At 32.8% G+C, this 17280-nt stretch overlaps 3 protein-coding genes across 7 annotated transcripts; 2 read left to right on the top strand and 1 right to left on the bottom strand.

Annotated features, from left to right (window-relative positions):
* The first annotated feature begins 420 nt into the window (after nucleotides 1-420).
* LOC108849971 (subtilisin-like protease SBT2.6) lies at nucleotides 421-4743 on the top strand. Of its 5 annotated transcripts, none has more exons than XM_057009116.1 (10): nucleotides 421-653; nucleotides 1210-1430; nucleotides 1521-1665; nucleotides 1748-2145; nucleotides 2221-2316; nucleotides 2407-2479; nucleotides 2572-2857; nucleotides 2931-3256; nucleotides 3565-3832; nucleotides 3903-4743. In XM_057009116.1, exons 2-10 carry the CDS (start codon nucleotides 1264-1266, stop codon nucleotides 4592-4594), a joined length of 2451 nt encoding a protein of 816 aa, XP_056865096.1. In that variant the 5' UTR covers nucleotides 421-653; nucleotides 1210-1263; the 3' UTR covers nucleotides 4595-4743. The 5 variants fall into 5 exon arrangements, with proteins under 5 accessions (XP_056865096.1, XP_056865098.1, XP_056865099.1 ...); XM_057009118.1 differs by lacking the exon at nucleotides 421-653 and adding an exon at nucleotides 799-815; XM_057009119.1 differs by lacking the exon at nucleotides 421-653 and adding an exon at nucleotides 931-946.
* Nucleotides 4744-5573: 830 nt separating this feature from the next.
* Nucleotides 5574-8249, bottom strand: LOC108853174 (glycosyltransferase BC10-like). Its single transcript, XM_057007380.1, has 11 exons — nucleotides 8002-8249; nucleotides 7429-7844; nucleotides 7096-7194; nucleotides 6895-6995; nucleotides 6739-6810; nucleotides 6575-6665; nucleotides 6356-6436; nucleotides 6194-6256; nucleotides 6001-6123; nucleotides 5873-5911; nucleotides 5574-5777 (listed from the first exon to the last, which is right to left on the bottom strand). Exons 2-11 carry the CDS (start codon nucleotides 7822-7824, stop codon nucleotides 5634-5636), a joined length of 1209 nt encoding a protein of 402 aa, XP_056863360.1. The 5' UTR covers nucleotides 7825-7844; nucleotides 8002-8249; the 3' UTR covers nucleotides 5574-5633.
* A 2421-nt stretch (nucleotides 8250-10670) lies between these two features.
* LOC108849970 (defensin-like protein 182) lies at nucleotides 10671-11347 on the top strand. The gene is made up of 2 exons (XM_018623563.1): nucleotides 10671-10728; nucleotides 11043-11347. The coding sequence occupies exons 1-2, from the start codon at nucleotides 10671-10673 to the stop codon at nucleotides 11345-11347; spliced, it is 363 nt and encodes a 120-aa protein (XP_018479065.1).
* The last annotated feature ends 5933 nt before the right edge of the window (nucleotides 11348-17280 follow it).

Raw genomic sequence — 17280 nt, 5'->3', positions numbered from 1 at the left:
AATTCTAATCAAACATCATTAACATTTACTTTATGTCTCTCTAGATAAATTAATGATCCCTTTTTATAACGTTTTCTACTTTTCTTTACGGATCATCAATTACCAAGTCAAACTCTCTTTTGACATCCCCTTCCTTGGACTTTTCTTTTCTAACCTCTTTTGCTACATGTATGTTCTATTTCATAAGCAACGTCACTAAAGATTTATATTAATTAAAAAAACATAAATATATATATTTTTTAAAAGTTACAGATGTGAGAACTGCCATTTTCCACGGTTCGTTGTCTGCTTGAGATTGAAGAAAAATAATTAAAGTTTAACAGAGATTAATAAAAAGAATTAAACTGCTTGACATTGAAGAAACAAAAAATAATTAAAAATAAGAAGAACAAAAGCCCTAAATCTCAAATTAATACATACACACACAGACACACTCTCTCTCTCTCTCCATGTCTCACTGACAACATCCCCACTTATTTACATTGCAAAAATACTCTTCTTTACATATCAATCAATCTCGTTCAGATTGTTATCTATCTATCTGCACCACATCTGATGTAAGTACAGTGACTAAATTTGGAATCTTTGGCCGGTTTGATCTAAACCGTAAAAAATCTCACCGTTTCCACTTGATTCGTTCCGTGAATCAGAGAGTAAGTTCTTAAAGTTTCTCTCTTTTATCCTTTTTTTGGCTTTATTCAACCTTCAATTCAAGATGATCCCTTGCTTGAAAGATTTGTGAAAGTGGCTTCATTTTTTTTTTCTTATCTCAAGTAGATTGATGTGTGTGTGTTTTACAAGTTGCTTTGTTTTGGGTAAGTTTTTTTTTGGGATTTTTACCAATCTACTACAGCATATGATGATGTCTTTCTGTCAAGTGGGACTCATCTGAGATATCCCCAAAGTCTGTATCTTTGGAGTTAATTGAGAGTGGGCTTTCCTTCATGTGCGTGGTTGGGTTCCTCTTTAAAAAGTTAAAGCTAAATCATCTGTTACATGTCAGATTTTTTGTTTCAAAGTTTTGTCCTTTATATCAATCTGTAGATAGCAAAAACTGTTTCTCCTAAGCTCTCTGATAAGTTTGTGAGATTGGCTGATCAGTGTTATCTTTGAATATTTATGTAGTGGTTGGTCTCTGTCCTGTTCATAGATATTTTGTTGTTGCAGGGAGATGCTAATGCTTTTTCTTTTTCTTTTTTGATACTGCAGATTAGTCTACAGCATAATTGAGCTGGTGTGCTTCTTTGGTGGGGAAGAAGAAAGATGGATATGTGTTGTAAAGTTGTAGTCTTTTTCGCAATCTTGTACACTGTGACGGCAGAGATTTACATTGTGACTATGGAAGGAGATCCAATCATTAGTTACCACGGTGGTGTTAATGGTTTTGAAGCTACTGCTGTGGACTCTGATGAGAAAATCGATACCACTAGGTACCCTGTGTGTGGCCTTTGTTCTCTCTCTTCTTTCAAGCACAATCTTATTACAGCTTAATAATATGTAACCTCTCTGTTTGCAAGCAGTGAATTGGTGACTTCATATGGGCGTCACCTTGAGAGGAAACATGACATGCTTCTTGGAATGCTCTTCCAAGAAGGATCATACAAAAAGCTTTACAGCTACAAACACCTCATCAACGGATTCTCAGCTCATCTCTCCCCTGATCAGGTGAAAACACCAATCCAAAACTCTCTCTACTACTTTCGTTTTCAGTGTGGTGTTGCTTACAACTGTTCCTCTACATTAGTAGGCGGAGATGCTTCGTCGCTCGCCTGGTGTGAAATCCGTGAGCAGAGACTGGAAAGTGAGGAAGCTCACCACACACACACCGCAGTTCTTGGGGTTACCGACCGATGTGTGGCCGACAGGTGGTGGCTACGACAGAGCAGGGGAAGATATTGTGATTGGGTTTATAGACTCTGGGATCTTTCCTCATCACCCTAGCTTTGCCTCTCACCATACATCAGTTCCTTATGGCCCTCATCCTAGTTACAAAGGGAAGTGTGAGGATGATCCTCGTACTAAGCTTAGCTTCTGCAATGGGAAGATCATAGGAGCTCAGCATTTTGCTGAAGCTGCTAAAGCTGCTGGTGCGTTTAACCCTGATGTTGACTTTGCTTCACCTATGGATGGCGATGGACATGGAAGGTTCGTTACAAGAATAAGTTTTATAAAAACGCTTCTTAGAACTTATCTCACACCTTCTTAGAACTGCTTTTTCAGTCATACGGCAGCTATTGCAGCTGGGAATAATGGTGTTCCGGTGAGGATGCACGGCTATGAGTTTGGAAAAGCAAGTGGGATGGCTCCTCGTGCTAGGTACATAGATGATTCCTCAACTGGTGGATTTAACTTCATCCTCTTTGCATGTCTTTAATAAGTTGAATGCTTTTTTTGTTGTTGTTGCAGGATTGCTGTTTACAAAGCTCTCTATAGGCTTTTTGGAGGGTTTGTATCTGATGTTGTTGCTGCCATTGATCAGGTAATAAGCAATAACTTAGCACCTTATGATGAGATGATGGTCTCTCTTGCTGCACTTGAGCAATAACATAGTATGTTTTTTTTTGTGAGCAGGCTGTTCATGATGGAGTTGATATATTGAGCCTCTCGGTTGGTCCAAACAGTCCTCCAACTACTACAAAGACAACCTTCTTAAACCCATTCGATGCTACACTTCTTGGAGCCGTGAAAGCTGGTGTATTCGTTGCTCAAGCTGCTGGAAACGGAGGTCCATTTCCGAAAACTCTGGTTTCATACAGCCCTTGGATAACTACTGTTGCTGCTGCGATCGATGACCGCAGATACAAGAACCATCTGACCCTCGGAAACGGAAAAATGCTTGCCGGAATAGGACTATCTCGTAAGTTTTCTCCTTTACTCTGCTCTGCATTTGTGGAACATTCCTTTGATTATACATGTGTGTTGGTGTGCAGCTTCTACTAGACCTCACCGTTCTTACAAGATGGTCTCAGCAAACGATGTTCTGCTTGGTTCTTCTGGTGTGAGATACAATCCATCAGATTGCCAGAAGCCAGAAGTTTTGAATAAGAAGTTGGTTGAAGGAAACATTCTGCTTTGTGGGTATTCTTTTAACTTTGTTGCTGGCTCAGCTTCCATCAAGAAAGTTGCTGAGACTGCTAGGCATCTTGGAGCAGCTGGTTTTGTTCTTGTTGTTGAGAATGTTTCTCCAGGAACAAAGTTTGATCCTGTCCCTTCTGGCATTCCGGGGATTCTCATCACGGATGTCTCTAAGTCAATGGTAAATGTAGTCTCTATGCCTCGGTTTTCGGCTCGGTTCTGGTTTGGTTTTTTTCGATTTTAGTTCTATAGATATAGGAACTATTCGGTTATTTATGAAATTCGGTTCCGGTTCGGATAACAATGTTAGAAACCAGCTAATATTTATAAAATTTTGTGTCCAGACAGTTATATTTTCCTCAATTGGGTTCGGTTTCAGTTTGGGTAACAACGTTAGGAACCGACCAATATTTATAAAATTTTGTGTTCAGACAATTAGTTATATTTTCCTCAACTTGTTATTATTGTTTTTTTCATTTTCTTTTGTAGGATTTGATTGATTACTACAATGTCACAACTTCAAGAGATTGGATGGGAAGAGTAAAGAGCTTTAAAGCTGAAGGAAGCATAGGAGACGGTCTGGAACCAATTCTCCACAAATCAGCACCTGAAGTGGCTCTGTTCTCAGCTCGAGGACCCAACACCAAAGATTTCAGCTTTCAGGATGCTGATCTCCTCAAACCAGACATTCTTGCTCCAGGCTCTCTCATCTGGTCTGCTTGGTCTCAGAACGGAACAGACGAGGCTAACTACGTCGGTAAGCATCTCCTCAGAATCATATACATTTCAAGTACACTCTTGTTTAGTTTTTCTTGGCTATTGAGCAGGTGAAGGATTTGCACTGATCTCTGGCACAAGCATGGCTGCACCGCACATCGCCGGTATAGCTGCACTGGTGAAACAGAAGCATCCTCAGTGGAGTCCAGCCGCCATCAAATCAGCTCTGATGACGACTTCAACGGTCATGGACCGAGCAGGGAGGCCTCTCCAAGCGCAGCAGTACTCTGAAACAGAGACGATGACGCTCGTCAAAGCAACTCCGTTCGATTACGGTAGCGGCCACGTCAATCCAAGCGCCGCTCTGGACCCTGGCCTCGTCTTCGACGCAGGTTACGAGGACTACTTAGGTTTCTTGTGCACCACGCCAGGTATCAACGCTCACGAGATAAGGAACTTCACCAACACTCCTTGCAACTACAGAATGAGACACCCTTCGAACTTCAACTCGCCGTCTATAGCCGTCTCTCATCTGGTGAGGACGCAGACGGTGACGAGGAGAGTGACGAATGTTGCGGAGGAGGAAGAGACGTACACGATCACATCGAGGATGGAGCCGTCTATTGCTATTGAAGTGAGTCCTCCTGCGATGACGCTTAGAGCGGGGGCTTCTAGAGAGTTCTCGGTGACTCTGACGGTGAGATCAGTGACCGGAGCTTATAGCTTCGGAGAGGTTACGTTGAAAGGAAGCCGTGGGCATAAAGTGAGTCTCCCAGTGGTTGCCTTGGGACAAAAGCGATGAAGAAAAGAATGTGATGTGAGGTTTTGTAATATTATTATTGTTATTTTTGTAATACGCAGTAATAATAATAAAAAAATATTAGTTTTGTCTGAGTAAAAAAGGAATAATACAGTTTGTATAATTAGTAATATTTGTTTGCTTTATAAGAACCTTGAGGAGATGATAGTAGTATAATTATATGATACTTTAGCTCTTTTTTCTACTAACCTTTCTACTTATGGTATTATATTTGTTTAGAAGCGTAGCGTGCAAGTAACCGAGTAGGTCACTTTGCTCATGATCCACTTGGAGTGCAGATTTGGCTTGAGCAGTTGTAACGTTCCACTTCTAATATGGAGCAGAGCTGTCGCTAGATGTGAAGACCATTTTCTTGAAGGTTGGTACCAGATTGTGTTCTGCTTAACCGTGAGTCATGGTTAAGCAGAAAGCACCCGGTTGGTTAATTGGTTTAATCGACTTCTAGAATACGCTCTTCACGTCTATGGACAACTCTGATCCAAATGAGAAATGAAACGTTGCAGTATGGACAAAATCCCGCTAAAAATCTCCATCGTGGGATTCCACATCTGCATATCTTCACATGAAGTCACATCTGCTCCATCTTAAACCATTTGTCGAAAGATGCAGACAAGGAAGGCTACAACTATATGGAGAGGCTTAAGTCGAGTCTAGATAACTTGTTAGTTGTTTAAAATCTACATTGTTTCGACGTGGTCATCTGAAAGAAGAGTAGTTGCATGTTAGTTAGGACGTTTCTTTGGTTAAAGCAATTATAATAAAAGTTTATCTCAAGATTACTACTCAAAAACCAAGAAGATATATATGTTGAAGGATAAATATGAGATAAGTATATAACGTAAAACAGAGTGGATAAAAAAAATAAAAGAATGAAACCAAAGTCTCCCTCCAACCAAAATGAAGCAGAAGTTGCAAAAAAAAAGGTTCTCAATACCTCCTTAATTAAGCTTCTAGACTTGTAGCTATAGTGTTAGAAGAATCTTAGTTGTGTATAGAAGAAAAAACATCCTTTTAAATTAAATCACAAATGCCAAGAGACCGATCTTGTGTAGTTGGAGAAGAGATCCAAGAGTTTATCAAGCGTGTCCGGGTGAAACTTCCTTCCAAACAAGAAGCAAGGTCTTTTGATTCCGTTCCACATACAAGGCATCAATATTTCTTCACCCTGTTGTTAATTAACCAAAACAAAAAGGGTGTTGTGTTTGCATAGAATCTTGCATAAAGATCAGAGCTAAGACATGGTTTTTCGAAAGTGTGTACCATTCCAACACTTGTGACATGTACGACGGTGTCACTAGACTGTAGATGGACCAATCAAAAACTTTTTAAGAGAACTGATGCAAAGATGATAAAGCTTCAATTCTGGTTTATATGATTTTTATATATACCGTGAGGTTGTTTAGTAACTCGTGTGTGACATCCTCAGGCATGTATGTTTTGGGATGCCACTGTCTCTCAGACCAGTCAACTTGTGTTACACTCCAGTTAGAAATGCCACCCGGATCAAGCATCTGCAACCGAATAATATAATATATAACAGATGAAGAGAAACAAAGAGATTGAGTTGAAAAGATCTCATACATGAAAGAATGTTGGCAGATAGTGTTCATCAGCTATGCAGTTCTTGTTGTTCTCTATACCTGGCTGAAGAAAACAAAAAAAAAGAAATTGTTCTTATTAGTGAGTGGTCTTTCTCATACATGTTGAAAGTAAGTGAACATCTAGACTTTAGCTGATACTCACCCCACAGTAATCCCTGAATCTAGAGTAGTAAAGACTGTCTGCCATGATTACTATGGCGTGTTGTCTCTTCATGGTGAACCACTGCATAGTAACACACTAGTTCATCACTAACACGGAATAGTTACGTGTCCCCGAATGTATCAGAGCATTGAACCAAAACCAGTTCCTTATAGTCCTTAGCGTTTGTTGTTTAATACTGGACCAGTCACAATGTTTTACCTGTGCACCCTTTCGAAAATACTTCTTTGGAATTTCAGGCAACATGTGATCCATATGCCTGCCTGATCCATGTTGTCCTGGATCGTCAAAGCTGAAGGACAGAAGGAGATAAGGATGAAGTTGGGGAAGAAGAGTGACTAAGAGATGAAACATGACGTACTTACCAGTCAACATAGCTGAGATTACTGTACATCAGGTAATTGTAAATGTACTCAAAACTTCGAAGTGGCACACAACTGCAAAAACCATAAACATTCAAATGTGTTAAGCAACTTCAATAGTGACGAATGAGAAAAATTTGGTGGAAGTCAAGAAATCACCTCTCAGAGAGTAAAACAAATTGCTGGTTTGCAGGGTCTCTAAGAGCATTAGCTAACAACCTTCTCTCTGCATCAACCATTGATATTCTTCCCCACACCACCTGCACAATAAGATACACATTTACTAACATGTCAGTGGATGCTAAAAATATATGAAATATTCAAAGATAGGCACTAGAAAAGGATACAGAGGAGACAAACCTCATCACTGCGAATTTCGCGGTTGGCAAAGTATTGACTGTGGTGAACTGGCCTTTCCTTTGATGCATGTATATAAACAGAGAACTTCCCTTCATGGCCCTGTAATAAAGAGAGAAGATTCTAGATTCTAGACACAGCCGCATGAAACATTGGCTTTGGCCTCCAAATTTTAAAGAGCTATTAATAAGTCGAATGACCCCTAAATTGTCGATTTTTTAATTAAAATTAACCTAAAAATGTTTATGGCCTGCTAAATCTTTTACAGTATCCGGCCAACCAACAAACTATCTGCAGTTTATGAAGAAGACATCAGTGGTAAAAACTAAAGTGTACCTGGAAAAATCTGTCCCAAAGCCTCTCAAAAGGCAATGTACCAGGAGTCAAGAACATGAATGCAATCTTGGAGTCCCTTCTTATAACAGGAGCGTTACTCATTATTTCTCTAATCACTACTCGTGCAGCAATCTCATCATCAGAATACTCTCTAAGAGAAGGGGGAAGCCAGTCAGCTAAAGCCTGGCATCCCCTTGATGAAATCATGTAACAAGCACGTTTGCTGTGATGAGGGTACATGTAAGCCATTATAGCCAACATGGTGATCAGTGAAAGCGTCATGATGATCAGTGAAAGCGCCATGATCATCCATAGCCTTCTTCTTGCAGGAGCACGGTGGCGAGCTCCAGGCAATGACGCTAGGTTTCCTACACTCCACCTCTTAGCTGCCTTCATCTCTCATCAAACCTCTCTATCTACAGAGACACAAACAGAAAGTGTCTTCACACCTAGTGCCTAATCAATATATATGATTCTTCTCTGAATCAAAATATGTAAAGTTAGAAATATAAACAATGTATATTTAATCCACAATAGATAAAACAAGAAACACAGAAGAAGGAGGCTACCAACATCCGAAACAATGTGAACCAGATCCAGTCACGACGAAATCTCCGTGCAAGATTTATATTATCTTGTCCATCTCCCGATCTGCGAGACACTTTCAAACGCTTGAGTGTTACGTACGCAAATGAAACGTGTAATTTAGGTATGTTAATGCACGCATGTAAACAAGAATCTCTTGGCAGTTTTTATAACTTTCTTCTCATGGATTCGTTTCCCTTTTCTATCTGATCTCTCTTTATGACCTCCCTCTTATCTTTCGCTGTGGAATGAATAAAATGCGCTACAGAGAAAATGATGATGATGATAAAGATGCCAATTCGGCAATTCGGTTCGAGAGAAACAAGGGAAGCAATTTTTTTGAGGCAGAGCATGGATAAAATAATTATCGCTTTATTATTATTACCAACCATATTACATGTTTAATTTTTTCTGATGGCCACATGAGAGCTAGCTCTTGAAAATTTTACATGATTTTTTTGGACGATTTTGGCTGAAAAATAAAGAAACTAATATTAAAAATGTGATTGGAACACTCGCAGTGTCATGAGCGCAGGATTGTAGTTGTGTTCGGTCCTAGCATATAAACCCGATGTATTCAAATATATCCATGGAAAGGGAAACAATATGCAGCTAGCTAATAATTTTCTAATTGTTTGTATTTATATCTTTTATTGATTCAGGATTGAAGACTTTGAAATTAACTTATCACAAATTATTGTAATATATTGAAAAAGAAAGCTTATCATATGCGTAATTTAACATTTTTACCAAAAAGAAAAACATGATATGAGTGAGTTTCCATATTTATGTATGTTGTAAACATAAAGTTACTGCTAAATAAATTTTTGGTCAACATGGTAACTAATTGTGTTTCTAAGACTTAGTGACCGCATAATGATATAAAACTCCTTTTTGTGGTATTCAAATTCTGAATATATCAACGAAATTCATTCTTTTAAAATTCTGCTTTAAGATTAAAAACCCTTGCGACAAAAAAAGAGGGATTAAAAATCCAAATATGATCAAGTTTTAGTTTATATTATTAAAACTGAAATAATATTCGATTGAAAACATGAATAGAAATATAAAATGTTATTTGGAAACATAAATAGAAGTATATTAAGAAAAAAGTACAGTAATGAGCTTAAGTTATTTTGAAAAATCAAAAGTAATATATTATGATAAACTGTTTATATAAAATATATGAAAATGTTCCAGTATAATTATCTAAAATATTTTTTGTCTAAAATAATCATAAAACAAAATTTAAATTTTATGTACATATTTAAAATCAAATACTAATTTAAAATTGATTTATATCAAAAAATTGATTCAAAATATACATATACTCGAAAATTGATTTTTAATAAAATATTTTCAAATAACCATTATAAAAAATGTTTTCAATATATATAAGAAAAATATAATACATATCACAATTTCAAACACCAACTTAAATTATGGTTTATATTTCACATTGAGTTTAAAAAATACAATATATGTAATTAGTTATATGATGATATATATAAAATACTATTAGTTATATGATTACTTATATGATGGTACGTATAAAATATGATTAATTATATGATGACACATCTATCTTATTAAAACAGAAACATTTTGTTGGACCTAACATTTATTTTGTAAGTTTTTAAATTAAATACACATTTATACTTTATAGTTAAACATACATTAAATCACTAATGTTCTTTTTTTATACTATTATCCATGTTTCCAAACAATATACTTATTTCTTTATACTACTATCAATGTTTCTAAACAATATACTTATTTCTTTATACTACTATTAATGTTTCCAAACAATATATTTTTTATACTACTATCAATGTTTCCAAATAGTACAATAATTAATCTTAATTATTTTATATCTATCATTTTCTCTTTAAAATTTTGTAGAAACGTCATAATTTCATAAATTGCAAAATAGTGAACTTTAAAATTTCGATTATAAGATTACAAATTATGAAACTATTACAATTTAAATCCAATTAGATTACATATCGGTCATCCATCAGTTCAATCGGTTAGTCTCGGGTTTTAGTGATTTTTTAATATGAATATTTTAAGAACATAAATTGAATTGTCAGATCTTCGGATTAACCGGTATAATCACAATCGGGTTGAATTAAAAATACTGATTTAAATGCAAAAATATTTTAAATACACACTCTTTAAAAATTACCAAAATATTTGTTAAATTATTAGTGAAATTTTTCATGTTAAAATATCCCGCGTTTCAAAAGCGCGGGTCAAAATCTAGTATATGATATATACGTGACATGAAAAATAAATAGAAAAATATTTTTGAAAAATACATCTGTACAGACCCCCTGATCGAAGTCTAGTATTATTTACACCGAAGTACTTTTATTGAGCATACAGTTTTAGCAATAAATCGGATAGGATATTTTTCCTGTTTTATGTTTTTTTTTCCTGTTTTATTTTAAGCATTGCAAGACTTTTATTTACTTATTTAGCTGTTTATATATTGTAAAATATCATGCTATTTGGAAATAAATCAGTGCAATGTAATATGTCTATTTTTGAAATCTTTAGTTTGCTATAATATAGATTATCTAATATTCCCCAGTGACATACAAACAATTTACCCCAGAGAAAGAGGTTTAGAAGAAAACTAGAAAACGTGAAAAATGCAGAGGACGACTTCACTTGTATTCCTTGTTAACTTTCTTATCATGTTTACCTCAGGTATTATTTTACATATATTCGATAAACTTACAGTTTCATATATATTATGTGATCAAAATAACAAATTTTGATACTGCCGAGAACCACTTCTTGGAAAAAAAACGATGTTAGTGTAACTGTTATATGATGTCTTTTTGGAAGGATTAATTTTTATAAATATAAGGTATGTACGATATAATATGTGAAAATCATTAAATAAATGTATAAATCTAACAGGTACAACGAGAATAATATGTTTAATGTATAAATCTAACAGGTAGAACGAGAATAATGTGTTTAATGTATTTTTTTAATAATGTATACAAATGTTGCAGTTGTAAATCAGAGTAGAGCAGGAACATGCGTTGCGACTCTAGGCCCTTGTGAGAACTGTGACCAGAAATGCCTGGCCCAATACGGACCATCAGTTCACACCCAATGTGGGAATTCGCTGTGCTTATGCATCTACCAGTGCCCACCTCCACCGCCTAAAGTGTGCAACGGTGGGGCTGGTCTCTGTTCTCAGAATTGTCCTGCTAATTGCTGTGATATGAATTGTGCAAAAAAGTATAATGCTGGACATGGATCTTGTGTCACGCTTGGTAATTTTAATTTGTGCCAATGTACGTACTCTTGCTAAGTTGCTAGAATCGGTTGATGAAATTATGAACCAGGTGATTTTCTTTGATTATTGTAACTATAATAATGCGATGATATATAAAATTACTCTTATCATTCTCGGTTTGTGGATGGACTTTCTGTTAACTGGAATTGAATCAGTTTGCTACTTTTTGGTAGGCATGATATAGTTTTGTATGTTTTCTTACAAACAGTGATCAACAAAAATTCTCACACCGAACAGACGCATCCAAAAATATATGTATAACAATTTAAGTCCTTTATATTCAAAACAAATTTAATCATTTGATTAGTCCCGGACATTTTTTTGGTTTGGTTCTGGTTTGATTCTTCAATTTTAAGATTTAAGATCTGTTTGGACAGTGGCGGATGTAGACAATTTTTTTTGCTGGGGGCAAATTACTGATAAACATAGAAATTAAAGGTAGAACATGATTTTAATAAAGGAAGATCACCAAATATGAGCAACATTATAAAGAATTTAGAAATTTTATGGGTGCAAGTGTCACCTCCTTGCTTCACCTAGATTAGCCATTGCATTTGGTATATATTTAGAGAATTTGGTTAAGTTTCAGTTTATTTATTTTGGTTTTCAGTTCACTTCTGGTGACAAAATTGGAAACCCACTAATATCTGAAATAATTTTGGATCCTATTTGGTTCTGGATTTTTGGTTAGTTCGATGTTAAAAGTCCAAAATTTCTGGTTTTCAGATTAAATATCAAATTTTTGGAGGGGGTGCGGAGGTTCGGATAAAATTTTGAATACTTCAGATATTTTTAAATATTTTGGATAAAAGAATATTTTGATAGTTACTAATAATTTTCTAATTATTTGTATTTATATCTTTTATTGATTCAGGATTGAAGACTTTGAAATTAACTTATCACAAATTATTGTAATATTGAAAAAGAAAGCTTATCATATGCGTTATTCAACATTTTTACCAAAAAGAAATACATGATATGAGTGAGTTTCCATATTTATGTATGTTGTTGTAAACATGAAGTTACTGCTAAATAAATTTTTGGTTAACATGGTAAATAATTGTTTTTTCTAAGACTTAGTGACCGCATAATGATATAAAACTCCTTTTTATGGTATCCAAATTCTGAATATATCAACGAAATTCACTCTTTTAAAAATCTGCTTCAAGATTAAAAACCTTTACGACAAAAAAGGATTAAAAATCCAAATATGATCAAGATAACTTCATCACTTGTGTTCTCCATTATCTGGATTATCATGTTTTCTCTAGATGTGCATTTATCTTAAATTTATTCATAATTATTTTAAAACAAATTTTAATAATATTATTTTGTTTCTACGGTATTTATTAGCATATGTCCTAAATGTTGTAGGATTTTGTGGTGTTAGCCTTAATTATACATTAACATTTATAATATTCATTTATATTATATATCTCAATATGGTAAATGATTCACAACTATTAGTACCGTCTTAGGTTCGAGTCTCTTTTGCTATCTGGACTGTTTTAAATGGCAAAAATAGGTGGAGTGCCGTAGAGTTCATGGAATTAGTCTTTGGGTTTAGAAAATTTTTGGGATCCCAATGGTTATCACAAAAAAAAATAGTATATATCTTAGCACATATTATAAGTTTTCTGGTTTGAAGTAGTAGTTTCTCCTAAATACTAATACTTTATATGTTATCTAATTGGTAAACGTTTCTGTTGATTGATACAGTTGAGCAAAAATATGAGTTGTTTGACAATTCATGATGAATGAATGTGGTGTCATTGCCGGTGGTGCCTCATGCACGGATAAGTTTGTACCAGCTACACGTTCTTTATGTGAGCCGGACGGTGGTATTAGGAGATGTGTTTGTATACCCATGTCCACTTGATATGAGTCCGAATACTGTATTGCTTTAGAATCTCTCAGTCTTCTACATGGATTTGGATTTTGACAGATTATTGCAATGGTGAAGCTTGTGTATCTGCGTCACATATGATGTGCGACACGTTTCAGAAGAATGAAAAAGGAAACGCTAAAACTAGATGTTGTGGAGTTGATGTTTTGAATGCAAAGAACATGTGCCTAAAGGGGAAAATACATTGTAATTGACTTCAGTATTTTGGTTTTGTCTCCCCTTCACTTGGAGGTGGAGGCTTTGATTTGAGCAATGGAATGTATTAGGAATTTACGACAGTTTCAGGTTACGTTTGCAACGGATTATTCTCAATTGGTGAAGATGGTTTCGGAACCAGAAGAGTGGCCGGCGTTTGCAAGTTATCTGGAGGATATCAAGAACTTATAAAGTAGTTTTCATAGCTCACAGCTCATTCATGTACCGAGGACGGCAAATTCAAGGGCGGATCGTTTAGCACGCAGTGCCAGACAACAATAGTCTTTTGTCATCCACATGGATGCCGAGCTAACAGTTTGGTATGCAGAGTCAGTATGAGTCTGTATGTTTGATGACAAAAAAAAAAGACTTCAGTATTTTGGTTTTGGGGATGACTTACTTTCTGCCGCAACCAGCAAACATCAAAATCTGTAAAGTTAAAAAAAAAAAAACTTAATGATGAATAAATGATTTGCACTGGCAAAAAAATTTTCTCTGTTTAATAGTATCTTTTTAGAGGTGTCGCTATTTTCTAAAAATCTAAGCAAAATTAGTAAAAAGATACTATAGATTTTTTTTTGTCGGCATATACATTATATATCTTTTTATAACTTTAGATAACACATTACATCATAATGTAATTTCTAATGCTATTAAATATGATGATCAATTATCTGCATACAATATTGATGAACAATTCCACGGATAATAATTTTATGATGAATTTTTCCACGAAACATTTGGAACAGAAGATGGTTATGCACATGCTCCATAACAAACATTTCTGTTTATAGTACACTGAAATTTCCGATAATATTCACATGATATAATCTGCAAAAAGATGCATAATTTGAGATTCGAACTTTAAATTTGGGTGTAAAAACATTTAATTCTAAACTAATAAGCCAAAATACTCTTATCTTCTCTTTTAAAAGAGAATTACTATTTTTATCTACCATGAAAAAATATATTTGGTCCATTTCATCAATTATATCTAATTAATTATTTAAATTAATCTATTAAATATATAATATTCTTAAAAAATTTAACAGCTACAAGAATATTAATAATAAATTAATTTTAACTGCAAAATTAAATTATACTTCTAGCTAACAACATCTGTTGAAAAAAATCTAACAAAATCTTAGTATAGATTTTAAATATTGTTTTAAATTAGTGCATGATTAGTTCATAATTATTAATATAGTGTTATATAAATATTTATTATAAAAAAAAAAAAAAAATTATAGTTTTTTAATTATAATAAATATTATATTAAAGTTATATATTTATAAAATGAAAGTTATATATCAAAGTCTAGTTGTAGATTATATAAGTAGTTTTTAGAGAAGATTTAGGAGGAGAGGGTCCACATCACCTTCTATATCTCTCACACTTACGACATAAAATCTTATTTGACAACTGAGAATAATATTTACACAGGAGTTTGCTATAAATCTGATAGGATATTTTTTTCTGTTTTATGTTCTTTTTTCCTGTTTTTAAGCATTGCAAGATTTTAATTTAATTATTTAGCTATTTATATATTGAAAATATCATGCTATTTAGGAAATAAATCAGTAAAGTTAAAACATGTTTATTTTTGAAATCTTCAGTTTGCTATAAAATAGATTATCTAATATTTCCCAGTGACATACAAACAATTCACCCCAAGGAAATAGGTTTAGAAGAAAACTAGAAAACGTGAAAAAATGCAGAGGAAACTTCACTTCTATTCCTCGTTAACTTTCTTATCATGTTTACCTCAGGTATTATTTTACATATATTTGAAAAACTCACAGTTTAATACATGACTAGAATAAGACTTGCATTTTGCGAAATGTTATCTTATATAATAAAAATTAAAAATATATAATATTGACAAATTAATATGCATATTTTTTTTTGTCGACGCCCATTTTTTAAGATCAATTAATATGTATATATGTTTGAATTTTTTAGTATGCACACAATTATGTTTACTTTATATAATCATCTATATATTAAGTTGAGCATTTGTAATTGTAATCGTGGACCAAAATCTATTTTGAATTTATGAACTTGATCGATTTAAACTTAAATTTTTATCACCCTATTTATACCTATGAAACCTTAATGTGGTCATCAAGTAAATTTTTATTACCAAAATAGGTTCTACAAATTTTTTTAAATATTTTACTTTAAAATCAATGAGAATCATTTTAATGGTTTTATTATCCTATTTCCAAAATCGAATTATTTTGACCTAAGTCTTCCACATAGTTTTGAAGAGTTTCAATTAGACGACTAAATTGATGCAGCTCATTTTCTTGCTTTAAGTCATTAGCTGAATATATATATATATATATATATATATATATATATAATTTGAATATTTATTAAATAAAAATCTATATTAATATAATTTATGATCATTTGTATTTTGTTATAAAAAACAAATTAAGCCATTGATCACCAAATTTTTAAAAAGGTATTATAAAATTTCTAATAATTTATAGTCGTTTAAAAAATCAGAATATAATATGTATGAAAAAATCTATTTTTATTATATGTTTAATGTGATTTTAACATCTTTTAATAATATAAAATCAAACAAAATATAGCTAATGTACAAAAAATGTTATCAAATATTTATTATTCATAATCATTAATTGTCATATATAGGTTAATTATATTAGGTAATTTTGTAGCTTTTATTTCAGGAAAATGCGGTAATATCCTTTTGTACACTATTTATAAATATGATAGTTAGTTTAATAAAATGTATAATATAAATTAAGATGGACCAACCTATTTTCCTAAGAATTCTGAATTTCATTCTCATGGTGACACGTGATTATAAAATAATATTGTAATTTTTTCAATTAATATAATATATATTATATATATATTTAATTTTAATATTTATTAAATAAAAATCATATTAATACAATTTTATGATCATATGTATCTTGTTATAACAAAATAAATTAATCATTGATCACAAATTTCAACGTGGTATTTTAAAATTTCTAATAATTTTATAGTCATTTTAAACAATTCAAAATATAATATATAAGAAAAATCTAATTTTTTGTTATATGATTAATGTGATTGATTAATATCTTTTAATAATATAAAATCAAACAAAAGAGTTAAGATACAAAAAATGTTATCAAGTATTATTATTCATAATCATAAATTGTCAATATATACGTTAATCATATTAGGGTAATTCCGTAGTTTTTATTTAAGCAAAGTGCTAGAATATTCTTTTATACACTATTATCAATTTGATAGTTAATTTTAATATAAAAAATATAAATTAAGATGGACCAAACTATTTTATAAGAATTCTGAATTATATTTTCATGGTGACACTTGGCTACAAAACAATATTGTATGTTCTTAATTAATATATAAAGAGATTATGTGATCCACAATAACAAATTTTGATACTGCCGAGTAGGTCTGGACGTTTAGGTTTTCGGGTCTGTTCGGACCAGTTCTTTTCGGATCCAGGTTCATAAGCTTAAACATTTGAACCCAAATAAGTATTTGTATATTTTCGGTTCGGGTCTATAATTAATATACCTATAAAATACCCATAATTTTCGTGTCCATGTCGAGTTCGGATCAGATTCAGATATTTAAGATCTAAAAATGACATGACATATCCAGACTCACTCAAATTTAGTCGACTTTGTCATATATTATATAGAAAATTTTTGCCAATAACCTAAATTAAACTATTAATAATTAAAATAAAACATTTTTAACTCTAATTTTACATATTAAAACTTCATATTACCTAAAAATATTAAATAATAATAAATATTGTTACAAAAATATATTTCAATTAAATCAT

This window comes from Raphanus sativus, chromosome 4 (genome assembly GCF_000801105.2).
Source record: "Raphanus sativus cultivar WK10039 chromosome 4, ASM80110v3, whole genome shotgun sequence".
Taxonomy (NCBI): Eukaryota; Viridiplantae; Streptophyta; class Magnoliopsida; order Brassicales; family Brassicaceae; genus Raphanus; species Raphanus sativus.
The sequence above is the reverse complement of the archived record's forward strand: the minus strand, read 5'-3'. Positions and strand labels throughout refer to the sequence as shown.